We start from the raw sequence: 14,188 nt of genomic DNA, 5'->3' as shown, positions 1-14,188 counted from the left end.
GGAACTGCTTGCACAAATCTACAGAAATTCGTGATCAAAAGGAATCCCACTAGACGGCAACCAATCAGACCCAGAAATGAAATTTTCAACACTAAAAAAATTGACCTCTTCTATTCTCCATAATACACTGTATTTGTTAAACAAAAGTGAAGAAGTGACGGCATGTTTAACTAAAAAGTTTCTTCCACCAAGATATATAACTGTATAGTATAAAACAAATGACAGAGACCAGAAGCATATATGATCTGCCTATTCGCAAAAGTGGCAAAGACATCATAATTAAATTATATATAGAAATATAACATTACAAAACTTGGTTCAGACGAGATTACAAAACTTGGTTCAGACGAGGATACCAGCAGCGTCTGAATCAGCAGGAAAGAACCAAGAAGAAGAAAACCTCCAGTTGTAGTTCAAGAGAAGTTACAAAATATTCTTACAAAAACATCCCAAAAGATAGACTCAAAACATAGATTTTACATCCCAAACGATGAAATCAAAAACTACCTAAACCTAAATGGAACTACTTTTACAATTCATGATCAAAGGGAATTCCACTAGATGGCAACCAAGTAGCCCCAGAAATGAAATTATCAACACTAAAAATATTGACCTCCTCTACTCTTTTAATGACCCTATAACCCCCCCATCCAACTCGCCCGTCCACCTTTGAGCCGGGTCCGCTGTTCATATATTCTCCATAATATACTCTTTCCAGCCCATAATCTTCCGACCACTCCAGCCAGCCAGCTGGGTGGATTACATCGCCTAAGAAGCTCTGAATGATGACTGTCCGCGAGAACAGTTTCCATGGCTTTCCAAGATAAGCAGATCTGACTGGAACACGATCTGTGGAGGCCACAATGCTGCAGTTTTGAATGGAAAAGCCAGTGTTCTGGTTGGGGTCGTTTCTGCCCTGAGCAGTAATGGTGTTGGTCTGATTGGCCATTGGTGCTCTCACAATAATAGTGCAATTCTGAAAAATGGCAGCTGCATTGCCCAAGATGAAGTCTACAGTGCCATAGATATTACACTCTCTGTAGAACTGGCGGAGGGAGTGAACATATAAGGTGTTCTGGAAGCCAATAAAGTTGCAGCGGTAAAAGGCTGAAAGATCAGCTCCCACACGTAGAGCTACAGCTTGATTCTTGCGTGGTCCTGCAAAGTTGGCAAAGGTCATATCTCTGGCAATAAATCCTTTGCCAGATGCACCTGCATTTACGATCAGATTAAAACTTGTTAGTACCTATCAGTCTTAAAGCAAAAACAGTCTTCAATTAACCAGAAGAAATTGACAAGTGTTTCCAGATTTCTACAACCATGTATAAGAAGAAATTGACAGGGATTTCCAGATTTCTAAAACCCTGTATCGGAAACAATTTCAGAATATATGAAAAAAGATGTGTGACTGTCAGATAGAGGAGCCAACAAATTTGACATCGATCGGTTTAAAATTTGAATAAGATCTGACACACTAAATCAAATAAATAACAAGTTGGAGAGAACATATGCACATCTGAATTAGGAAAGAAGAGGAGAATCAAGTAGAAAGAAAAATTTAAGAATCCCCACTATATTATCTGATAATTTTTAATCTGGTTTGTGATCTTTTATTCTGTAGAAAACTAATTAAAAATTATCATGTAAAAACAAAGCTATTTGTTATCCATAATCCTGTATGCAGATGTAAGTATATGTGAAAGAAATGGCAAATTTGTTGTTCTTGCATTGCTCAGGGATAAGTTTAACCACTTTCAAGCCATAATTCATAAAAACTCTTAAATCAAGGATAAAGAATATAAATTCAAATTCAGATAGAAACCTAAAATAATCTTTCAAACATGTACTGCATAATACTGGAGCTAATAAATCTACTATTTCATTTTGTATGTGCATGCAATCATGGAGACGCTCCAGCAGACTCAGAATACAACAAAACATAATAAATTATTCCCTTCTTGCATGTCAATAAACTGAAAACTCTGCATAATTAAAAGGAAACTAGACTTATTGAAGAAATGATCCTAAAACTGTGTGTAATCAAGCATAATAAATACAATTTAGGGAGCCAAACTTATTAAAGAAATCATCACTCTAAACTTGGGGATTATGTCGTAAACTTAATGGATACAAAAGGAAATAAACCTGTTACAAGAATGATCAGAATAATTTTATGATCTTTTCTTTAATGGAGTTACTTCATAATTCAGCAGACTTGCACAACAAAGATGAAGAGAAATTAAAAGTTAAAAAGAAACCCACAATAATCTTTGGGTAATAGAGCACAATAAGAACAACACAAGAAATGATCCGAAATATCTGAATAATAGAGCACAATAAATACAAAAGAGAGCCAAACTTAGTAAAGAAATGATCACTCTAAATTGAGGAAAAATATACTGTGTAATCAAATACAATAGATACAAAAGAGAACACAACTGAACCTATCAAAAGAATGACCAGAAGGCATGATCCGAAATCTCTGAGTAATAGATCACAATAAATACAAAAGAGAACCAAACTCATTAAAGAAATGATCAGTCTAAATTGAGGGAAAATATACTATGTAATTAAATACAATAGATACAAAATAGCACACAACTGAAGTTATCAAAAGAATGACCAGAAGGCTCTCAATTGGGGAAAAAATATTTTTATCATCTTTTCTTTAATGGAATAAGGGATTCATAATTGAGGAGACTTGCACAACGAAGATAAAGAAGAGAGATTAAAATTAAAATAAAAACCCACAATAATCTTTCCTACATCTAGATTAGAAAAGAGAGTTAAAAAATACCAAAAGTTGCAGAGGCGAAGGTTGTGTAGCCATCCTTGACATTTTTGCTGGAAGCAACAATGGTCCGGTCGCGCCCATCGCCAAGCAACATCACATTCGTCTTCTCCTTGTAGAGAAGCACATTTTCCTCATACACGCCAGCTTTGACATAGATAACATACCGCTCACTGCCATGAGACGGCACGTGCATGAGAGCCTCTCCAATGGTCTTGTACTGCCCACTGCCGTCCTGAGCCACAGTTGCATTCACATGCAACGCCAACGCAGGCACTTGTAACAGCCTCCGATCGGTCCGGGACATCCACGGAGGAAAAGAAAACCCAGACCCAGGGTGAGGGTTAGGGTTAATTAACACAGGACGACCAGAAAAGCCAGACCCAGGGTGAGGGTTATTAAACAGAGGACTCCCAGAAAACCCAGACACATTATCGTTATCAGGGAAGTAGAGCTGGAACACGTACAGAGCATTGCTGAGAGATCTTGTCAAAGACTGACAATGATCCTCCACCTTGGCCATCACTGTCCCGGTCGTCTCTCTGAAACCATCCAGGCATGTCTCCACGTCCGTGAGAGCCGCGCTTATCCATGTCTTGGCATTTGCAATCTGAGCCTTGGAGGGATTCACATCCAGGCCGGGTACTTCTGCCATCGACCGGTTGACGTGATCCACAACATCTACGAACAGGCCAATGCAATCTTCAAAAGCCATGAGTTCTGGAAACTCGGAAGCTGCTTTCAAAGTCGAGCTGTATGCTTTCTGAGCTCGATGTAAGCTCGCCTTCACAGTAATATGAGCAAGATTCTTGGAATTCGCTCCTTCATATGATTGCAATGCTGAAACACAGACCTCAGGGTATGGTGTCTTCTTGCAGCTAGAGTCGATGAGCTTCCCTCCACTGCCATTGTGGAAAATTGCAATGCCCATCCAGGCGGCCACACACATTGTTAGTATTGCTGCCGACAATACCCACACGACCTTTGCTGAATAGCTACCGAACCTCATTGTGAAACCAAATTGCTTTCGGTAATTGAGCAGAAATCAAATCAAATCGCTTGCAGTATCTATAATCGCTTAAAAAATGCTTTCAAATCGCTTTCAATAACTTTAAAAATGTCAAATAACATTGGGAGTTTGAACCCAGCGAGCAGGAGTCCTTATATAGGAAATTCTGCAGAAGTTCAAGATTTCAAGATTCAAGATCGGGAAAAGGGTGGTTATTAACCGCCATTTCTAAAATGGACACGTGGGCAGAGATTCAAGATCAAGAAAATTATTAACCGTGGATCATCTTTTACCTTGATATAATGGATAGATAAAACTTAACTGGTAACACTCACTACACAAAGAGTAAAGAGTCTCAAAAGCACTTGAAATTTGATTATGATAATTTATCTCAATTTTGTATGATAATTTGAATAACTAGCTGACTAAATTAACATCATGCCGGGAATAACTAGCTGCAGTGTAATATCAAGCTTGTTAAGATTCCCTGCATCACATGTATGAAAGGATTGCTTTTTCCTGACCTTGACATAACACACAGGAAGGACCAACAGCATAGTTACCACTCTTGAAGCATTTGATTTGTTCATAAGGCAAAAAATTGCTAAAATTTATATAGGAATTGAAAAGTCTGAACCAAACTAGACAAACATGACTGCTCCAGAAAATACAGATCCAAATGGATTTGAAACAGATCTGGCCATATTTAAAAATATGGCCAACATAAGAAGAGAAAAGAGAATCTTCCAAAATGGATCTTCCATTACAATTGTGCATGGAGGAGTTGTTCTGAAGCTCGGAGTAAGACTGGATGTTTGAAACACAAGAATGGGTAGCATAGTGCAGATATTAACTCAGACGTGAGAAAAGATAGAGAAGCAGATGCAGAGGGTTGGATTGAAAGTGCTTTCTTAGGATATTGATTTCTCATAAGTACAATAGAATGTCCTCTCCTAATGGCAGGAATGACCTCCTGGTTGATGCCATATGTGTCATGCTCTGCAATCTATCAAAAGGCATTGGATGAACTGAATCAAAGTTACAAACAATATCTAGATAAAAAGATGGCTATTAATGATTATAATCCAATCTTCTAAACATAACATATACACGTCATATTAGAATATAGCATCAGAAAACATTCATGCATTCAACTTTCAAGCACATGAGAATGCAAGCAAAACCATCATTGTTGCATCTTCACTGCTTTGAGTTTGAGAATAACCAATTATACAATTAGCCCGTTCCTACCAGCAATTCATCCTTATTTATAAGGAGAATAACCTGCAATAAGCTACCATTTTTTCTTCCTAGCTTAGTGATTCCTATCATTTACAGATTTTCCCTTTAAGCAATCACGACTGACAAAATGATAAATCTAAATAAACCTTCAAGCAGCCACTTTTGTGAACAGCCTAGAACCAATTGGTTCCAATACATGAAAAGAAGGAAGATCAAAAAATGAAGTAAGGACGCATCACAAAATAGCTACAGCTACAAAATCAACCAAGCCATATCAATTATTTACAATCCACGTGTTGGTAAGAAATAAGGTGGCAAACAGCCCACCTTTCAAGAACCCATTACACAATCTCCTATTGCATGAAGCCACTACTTATTCACATGACCTAATGAATAATGCCACATGGTGCTTGCCTGTATCTTAACTCCCATAGGATCACAATAAGCAGATTGTGCTATTACACTCAATCCATTTCAATAATACAGTACGGCATAAATCACTATATCTGAGAACTACACGGATTGGCTTAATACTACTAATCTTGGAATGCCAAAAAGTAATAAGGAGAAAAATATGTTTCTTATGAATGCTTCGGGCATCCAAAACGTCAAACTCAAATTGGGTTTGGTATGGGGCATGCGATGAATAAGATAAACCTGATAAACGAATTCCCCAACTCTGACTCTGTATTAACAGTAATAACATTCCCCAACTCTGACTCTGTATTAACAGTAATAACATGTAATGCAAGAGCATGAATCTAATATAAATTCCTTAAGCACCTAATCAGATGTCTAAGGAAAAACAAAATGAATAAACAATGATTTCCTTAAAGATTCTAGAGAGTGAGTCTTGACGGAACAGAGATTACTTCCAAAATTAATGAATCAATCTTATTCTTCTACCAAAAGTACCCCAACTCGTCTAGAAATTAGAAATGGGTGGTTCGCCTTCTTCGACTTTCCCACAAGACCTGACCCGTTCATCCATTAGAGCAAAGAAATTTTATAGTGAACATCATAATTTTTTCACATTTTTGTGTCACTATAGGTAACAAGGCGTTGAGGAAAAAACAAAAGGGCGCGTAAACTGTATTTCCTGAGAATTGTGGTCTCATGGTATGCATTAATTGTAGGAAAAAAATGACAAAATTTTAACAGGCAGACCAGACACGTGGAAGCCAGAAAGGGCTCCACAGTACCAGAATACCCCTCTTTGAATTGCAGAACTGTGTGAATATATTTATATTCCCCTGAGTATGCATTAACTGTAGAAAGAAAATGAAAGAGATTAGGGAAACATTTTAGAACTTACCAGCAACTCAATGGCAGGTGTAAAGCTATATAAACAGAAATTAGCAGCATGAATAAGCCACCAAAGTAATCGAAAAAACTCCCCTCTGCTACTTATTTTCCCTCCCGCGCCATTTTCCCAGAGGGGGCACGTTATACACAATTTCTATTTAACAAACCAGATATTTATTTTATAAGTAATAATAATAAGATGTTGAATTTAATTATTAAATAAATGCAATTTATTATTAACTAATTATTTAAATAATAGAATTTGGGTAGATAATATAAACGAAATTTGTGTTATAATTAATTAGGAGGATATTCATACTTAGCTCTTGCATCATAATGAATGTATAATGTTGCATTTGTTCTTAAAATGTTTCGCCGCTATAAAATAAATTATCTTGATGAATATCTTAAGAGTTTGAACTAACACAAAAAGAATGTTGGATATATCAATCTTAAGCTCCAAGAGCTTGATCCCAACTATAATTAGCTCGATATGACGAGTAGAATTGATCTAGTCAATGTGCAACCAATCTAATAGAAAGTGTGCTAGAACTTGGTTTTATCATGATATTTTATCACCCACATCTTCAAAATATTAGAATCCTTCAAGGTTGTGTTTCCAAATTTAACTATTGGGGAACTTGCTAACTCAATAGGTGAATGGATTCTCCTAGATCTCAATAGCAATAAGAAATAATGAAGAAAATATACATATACAGGCATATGCCCAATAAGATGATGCATGTGCCCTATATGATGATGCATATTCACTTCCTTCGTGCAAACCTTTTGAATTGAAATGTGCTCTAATCATTCACTTTTTATTTTTATTTTCTATTTATGTAGAATGTGTTTCTATCCATAATAAATGTCTCTAAATACCATGACATAGCAACAAATCACACAAAGCATGTATTAAGTTAGCTCACAATGAAACATCAAGAAATTCTGAATTTGCAACTTTAGGATTTGGCATCATTCCCACACTCTTTGGGATTTACCTAGATCAACCTTGATGCATACATATATTATTTGTAAGGATATGCATTAATCAAGGTTGAAAGTAAGTACGTGCAATGTTGATGACACTAAAAGAATGTTTAGATTAATTATGAGGACACACCACTCACAATATGTAAATAATAATCCCTTAAAAATCTAAGAATTTTTCACATGGATACCTCCTACATAGACTTCAATAATAGAACATTCAAATATATACAATTTCTCAAACTAGAAACAAAAAAGTGAACATATGTGTATTGTACTAAAGAAAAAAGACTCAAAGATATTCAACTCTTACAATAGATTTTCTAGTTTATAGATGGTGGTAGTTCTTTTAAAACTAAGATTTTGTTAGAGGTTTTTCTAGTGATAAGTCTTCATTTAATATTTCTGTCGAGATGTGTTGGGACTATAAATCTTTTGGCTTTGAAGTGTAAGTTCTAGCACCAACAATTAGAAGCTAATATTCATTTATGAGATGTGTTCCGTCTTAAAGGGAAGATAAATAATGGTGAAATATCGATCAATATTATAGCTTAGTATTCATGTAATATAAAGAAACAAGCATCAAATACTAAGAGGAAATTTATTTTCACTTCAAATTATATATTAAAAATTTTAATTCACTTGATGTTAATCTTGCTTGCAATCATATGAGTAGTCAAAAATATTGATTATAAGAATTTGAAATCATTGTGTCAAGTGGATACTCTTGAAATAAAATTAGCTAATATTCTTAACAAAACACTTCATATTAGGAGGATTTTGTGTCATTTCGTACATTTGAATTTTCCAATGTGTTAGGTTAGGAGAGATAGCATGTTGAAAAAAATTAAGTGAAAATCTCCAATTCAACCAAATAATTAGGTTTATTTGATCCATAGGTCAAGCAAGGTTGTCAATATTAAAAGGTGCATAGTGGAAAACTTATAGATATAAAATACAAAAACAAAATAGTCCAAGGCCCACTAAGTCTATAGAGAAGTGAAAAAAAAAATCATGATGAGTTCCCTAAATAAATCATCTAAAATATAATATAACTTAGTAAAAAAATGTTTAAAACCCAAATATTCATAGTTTCGGATTACTCCAATAACAATGCATTTAAGCATCTCAAAGAATCTAAGGAAAATAAATGGATACACCAAATTAAGTTTATGAATGGTAGATGTCAAAGCTAGATTAACTAAAAAATGGTCTCTAGTTGGTTTGATTAAGGCAAGTGGCAACATTTAAAATATTTGAAAAGAAATGAGATTGATAAGTTTATTTAGGTGAAATCTATGTATAAAAATAACCAAGCTAAAGGAGAATGAGATTCAAATTTAGGATCTTGGATGTGGGTAAGTGCACCAAGATGGTGAACAGAAAAGTGGCCACATGCCAAAAAAAAAAAAAATTCATAACTTGTACGGGTTCTAAAATTTCAAAAACGTGCTACGCTTGGTAACACCAAGCCTTACCAAGCCTAGATAAAAAACAATTAAAAAAACCCAAAAGTTCCTCAAAACCCATACGGGTTTTGAGGAACATTTTTTTAAAATAAAAAAATTTAAAGTTTCTCAAAACCCTTACGGGTTTTGAGAAACATATTTCTTTTTGTTAGGCCACGGATTTTGGCCATTTTCAATGCCAAAACCCGTGGAACAACAACAAGGAAAAGCAAAAAAGAGCATTGAACCTGCACGGGTTTGCAACAATTTTTCATTTTCCCATCATCAAAAGCAATTTTCAACAATGGCACCTCGTCGAATAGGTAAGATTTGATTTGTTTGATTATTTTTCTTTGCATTTTAATTAAATTAGGGTTTTTTAATTTATTTAAGTTTTTTTTTTATTAATTTGATGTCAGATTCTTCAAGTAATCCCCAAAAACAAAATAGACAACAAAGACCTCCTCCTGCACAAGCAACACAAGAAAACCCTGTTAACATTGCATAAGAGAAACAAGAAAACCCTCAAAATCCTGAAAATGTTGCTCCTCAACAACCACCACCACCCCGAAACCCTCCAAGTCCTCCATTAGATCATGTAGATGCCACAGAAGAGGATCTCATCAATCGGCTTACACAAAATAGTGCCCAAATTTCTATTTTGGTGAATAGGTTGAGGACCTCTAAGCTTGAGCACCACTCAACCCTTGCCAGAACACTAGAAAAAATGGCTAATAGTGCAAATGAGGTATCTAGGGAGGTTACGAAATGGGGTTCATGGAGGGATAGATGTCGAGCATTTTATGTGGATGGGTTGTCATATGATCAAGTGAAGAAAAAGGGCATAGTTAAAGCTGACATATGTGCTCTTTTCACCGATCCTGTTACCAATAACAACCTAGAACTAAATACGACTCGTTTTCCTATACATTGGTGTGTTCAAGCTAGGTTGAAAGATGATTTTTGGGATAGGTGTTATATGGTCATTGACCAACCACCTTGTAATAATTGGGAGGTGCCTCTATATTTTTTGAGAAAGTTGTATTGTGAGTTTATCCTCGGCGAGAAGCTGAATTACTTTGACATCCGACAATTTCAGGGTAGAGGGAGAGGCTCTGCACAAGATAGACCTGGGGCCCATAGGGTGGTAGATCCACAACATAGGAGGTGTACAACTCCTAAACCCATGGTTCATGTCACTGTCCCTATATCCTTGAAGGAGTCTATGGAATTACAGACTCTTCAAGCAACTGCATCATTGACTGATGTCATAGTTCAGCATGGGACACAGCTAGTTGGAGTAGAGGATGTACCAGCACCTACAACACCTCCTTCATCAGCAACACCTCCTTCATCAGTAGCACCTCCTTCCTCGGTGACACCTCCTTCATTAGTAGCACTTCTTGCATCATTTGACACGAGCCAGCCCATTCAGCATATGTGCCCCACCTGCTAGGGTGTATGTTCTGGCGTAGACACTAACACGGACGAGGATGGTGGGACATCTCATTTGTGTACATGTTGCGGGAGTAGATTCCATGCTTCCACTGCAGAGGATGTGGCCCTCACCGATGAACTACACAATATGTTGTACCCTCTCTATCAAACACAGGTGTGTTTAATTCTGTTTATGACATGTTATCAATTAAGTGACTAAATATTATAAAAAGAAATGAATTTTTATTTTTAGAACAATTTAAAGTGACATATAAATAAAATGCATTGCAAGGTGCAACAGGTGGTGGGAGTACACCACATACTATTCAATCGACTCCATGGTCATGAGTAGTTTCGCCACCAAAGGTAAAGATTTGTAAATTTGTTAAAAATATAATAATACATTGAATTCAAAATATATTTTGTTGATTATATGTATCATTACTTGATATTTTGTAGGGCTTATCAGTGGCTGAGATGTCCCAACTTGATGATATCACGCTTTCAGCCATTGACTTTGGCCAAGATAGCTATGCGGTACCATTTAGATTTATATATTTTTTACTTAAGTGATATATTAAATACATGCTCTTTTCCCTTATGTTAATTTTTTTCCATTAGTTTACCCCACCTGCCTCGAGGACATCTCGTGTGAGAAGCCATCCTCTAGCACTTCAAGGCAAAAAAAGATATCCTCTCGGACACCCAAATGACAGAAGGTAATTCACTACAATTTAAATTCAATTGTTGAAATGTATTATGATTAAACATGTATATGTAGATATTGATAAACGCACTTAATTTATTTGTTCTATATATAGAAACATATGGGGTTTATGAAATTAATGAATGCACCTGATGTTGATGAGGTTCAGAAGAGGGAAGAGGTGATATCTTCGTATTCACTTTGGATTGCATTCTTGCTTGTTCAAAATAACTAAATCCTTTTATGTCTATATCATATGTTATCATTTTTCATACAAGAAATGGTAATAGCTACATCAGATTCGACAAGGCCTCCTAAGGTTATAGGAGAACTATACGAGGCTTCGGTGTGCATTTTTTCTACATATGTTAAAAATATTTGTTTTATCTAGTTTGTCAACAACTTTGGGTTATTAACTTGTATGATCGTCTTTAAACTATTACAAGCCCCTTGCAAACTTCCTACTATTATTCTACCATTCCATTTCAGTAAAAGTCCTACACATATATTATGGGATCCAACACGACCAAGGCAAAAGGTATGTTTGTCTTAGATCAACTCATTTTCACTAAGTGCACAACGGAGTTGAAACCGTCTAGTTAACTCCTTTTGGATCACTTACCATGGATATAGGAAATGGTTGTAACTGATTCATCTATGACTTTGCCTTCTACGACCACAACACATCCATCTGAGGCTCCGGTATGCTTTAGTTTTTTAGTCTATTCATTTTTAGTTATTATGTTTTATTTGACATATATGTCATTAACATGTATTAATGTTGTTTTACCAGTTACAGCCTCTTGCAGGACATCCCACGGATCCTCAACCTCACCGAATTGTAGAAGACAAAGATGAGGTAATCAACATTTCAACTTCAAACAATTTAGAGTTCAGTATTTAGTTATTTTGATGTTATATTGAGAAAATATATCTGATTAGACATTTGAATTGTCCTTTTGCAGCCACGTACTGCTTCGAAGAGGCTCGATTTTGATGATCCGCCACAGTCATAGATACAGATAGAGACATATAGTTATAGTTGTGGTCATTGAAGGGCCAATTTTTTATATATTCGACATTTGTATATGTATATATCGACTTTGACAGACATGGCACATGCCACATTTTTGTAACTATTATTGATTTGGCATCTATGCCATTTTTTGATATATGTACATGATTATTATTCATTTTGATATATATGAAACTTGATATTCGATCCAATTTGTTCATTGATATATATGAAACATGATATTCCTGAAACTTAGTTATTTGCTATTGAAATGTGATCAAATTTTTTAGTTGTGTATGTGTCTTGAAATGTGATCCAATTTGTTCATTACTTGTAACTCATATGGCGTATACTTTTAAACTATCTATTGCTCATATTGTGTATACCCAAGTACTGATACCAGTAATGTTGATATTCTGTATTTTGATTGAGTGAATTTGCTTTGAGTCCTTTGTGCGTGAAGAGATTGGAGTGAAGTTATTATTTCATAAACTCACGCTTATGGAGTGAAGTTCATCATTTCAAAAACCAATTAAGACATTTCATGCTTATGGAGTGAAGTTCATCATTTCATCACCTATAAAAGAAGAGTTGAATGAACCGTCAACGCGAGCATGTCTAGGTGGCACTTATGGATGATCCGTTTGAACCTATGGGGTCATGTTGTCACTTCCTACAAAATCCTATCTCGGATTTGGGCAACTCAATTTTGTTTTCTTATGGTGAGATTTTTTCTGTTGCATCAAAAACCGTCCAAAGTTGTCAGTGAGAGGTGGCAAAATAGTGCATCTTTCGTTCTTCTTGTCGTGGGAACGAACCATCAGTGCGAGCGCATTCGGGTGGTCAGGTTTACGCTAGATGTGCCCTTGTCTCACTCCCCAAGGCATCTGATTGTTACAAGCCACCTCGTAGTAACGTTTTCCCTTGAGCGCTCAAAGCGGAAAAAATGGTCAAACTTTGATGTAGCATAACTCAGAGACTATGGCACTTATGGACGATCCATTTGAACCTATGGGGTTGTGTTATCACTTCCTACAAAATCCTATCTCGGTTTCGAGCAACTCCATTTCATTTTCTTGTGGTGATATTTTTTCTGTTGCATCAAAAACCGTCAAAAGCTGTCAGTGAGAGGTGGTAAAATAGTGCATCTTTCATTTTTCTTGTCATGGGAAAGAACCATCAGCGTGAGCACGTCCAGGTGGTTGGTTTTATGCTAGGTGTTCCCTTGTCTCGCTCCCCAAGGCGTCTGATCGTTACGAGCCACCTCGTAGCAACGTTTTCCCTTGAGCACTCAAAGCGGAAAAAACGGTCACACTTTGACGTAGCGTAACTCGAAGACCGTCGCACTTATGGATGATCCGTTTGAACCTATGGGGTCATGTTATCGCTTCCTACACAATCCTATCTCGGTTTTGGGCAACTCAATTCCATTTTGTAATGGTGAGATTTTTTTTGTTGCATCAAAAACCATCAAAAGCTGTCAGTGAGAGGTGGCAAAATAGTGCATCTTTCGTTGTGCTTGTCGTGGGAACGAACCGTCAGCATGAGTGTGTCTGGGTGGTCGATTTTACACTAGGTGTGCCCTTGTCTCACTCCCCAAGGCGCCCGATCATTATGAGCCACCTCGTAGCAACGTTTTCCCTTGAGCGCTCAAAGCGGAAAAAATTGTCAAACTTTGATGTAGCGTAACTCAGAGACTGTGGCACTTATGGATGATCTATTTGAACCTATGGGGTTGTTTTATCGCTGCCTGCAAAATCCTATCTCGGTTTCGGGCAACTCGATTCCGTTTTGTAATGGTGAGATTTTTTCTGTTGCATCAAAAACTGTCAAAAGCTGTCAGTGAGAGGTGGCAAAATAGTGCATCTTTCGTTCTGCTTGTCGTGGGAACGAACCGTCAGCGCGAGCATGTCTAGGTGGTCGGGTTTACGCTAGGTGTGCCCTTGTCTTGCTCCCCAAGGCGTCCGATCGTTACAAGACACCTCGTAGCGACGTTTTCCCTTGAGCGCTCAAAGCAGAAAAAATGGTCAAACTTTGACATAGCGTAACTCGGAGACTGTGGCACTTATGGATGATCTGTTTGAACCTATGGGGTTGTGTTATCACTACCTACAAAATCCTATCTCATTTTCGAGCAACTCGATTCTGTTTTCTTATGGTGAGATTTTTTCTATTGCATCAAAAACCATCAAAAGCTGTCAGTGAGAGGTGGCACAATAGTGCATCTTTTGTTCTGCTTGTCATG

General features: G+C 36.6%; 1 protein-coding gene across 1 annotated transcript; it reads right to left on the bottom strand.

The window, feature by feature from the left end:
• Positions 1–262: 262 nt before the first annotated feature.
• LOC131050500 (pectinesterase) lies at positions 263–6,470 on the bottom strand. Its single transcript, XM_057984690.2, has 3 exons — positions 6,358–6,470; positions 2,798–4,806; positions 263–1,212 (listed from the first exon to the last, which is right to left on the bottom strand). Exons 2-3 carry the CDS (start codon positions 3,798–3,800, stop codon positions 530–532), a joined length of 1,686 nt encoding a protein of 561 aa, XP_057840673.2. The 5' UTR covers positions 3,801–4,806; positions 6,358–6,470; the 3' UTR covers positions 263–529.
• Between the last annotated feature and the right edge of the window lie 7,718 nt (positions 6,471–14,188).

This window comes from Cryptomeria japonica, chromosome 1, assembly GCF_030272615.1.
Source record: "Cryptomeria japonica chromosome 1, Sugi_1.0, whole genome shotgun sequence".
Lineage (NCBI taxonomy): Eukaryota > Viridiplantae > Streptophyta > Pinopsida > Cupressales > Cupressaceae > Cryptomeria > Cryptomeria japonica.
The sequence above is the reverse complement of the archived record's forward strand: the minus strand, read 5'-3'. Positions and strand labels throughout refer to the sequence as shown.

Coding starts and splice junctions, on each gene's coding strand:
- LOC131050500 (XM_057984690.2), bottom strand. CDS start 3,800: ATGAGGTTCGGTAGCTATTCAGCAAAGGTCGTGTGGGTATTGTCGGCA. Junction 1,213..2,797: donor CTTCGCCTCTGCAACTTTTG/GTATTTTTTAAC, acceptor TCGTAAATGCAG/GTGCATCTGGCAAAGGATTT.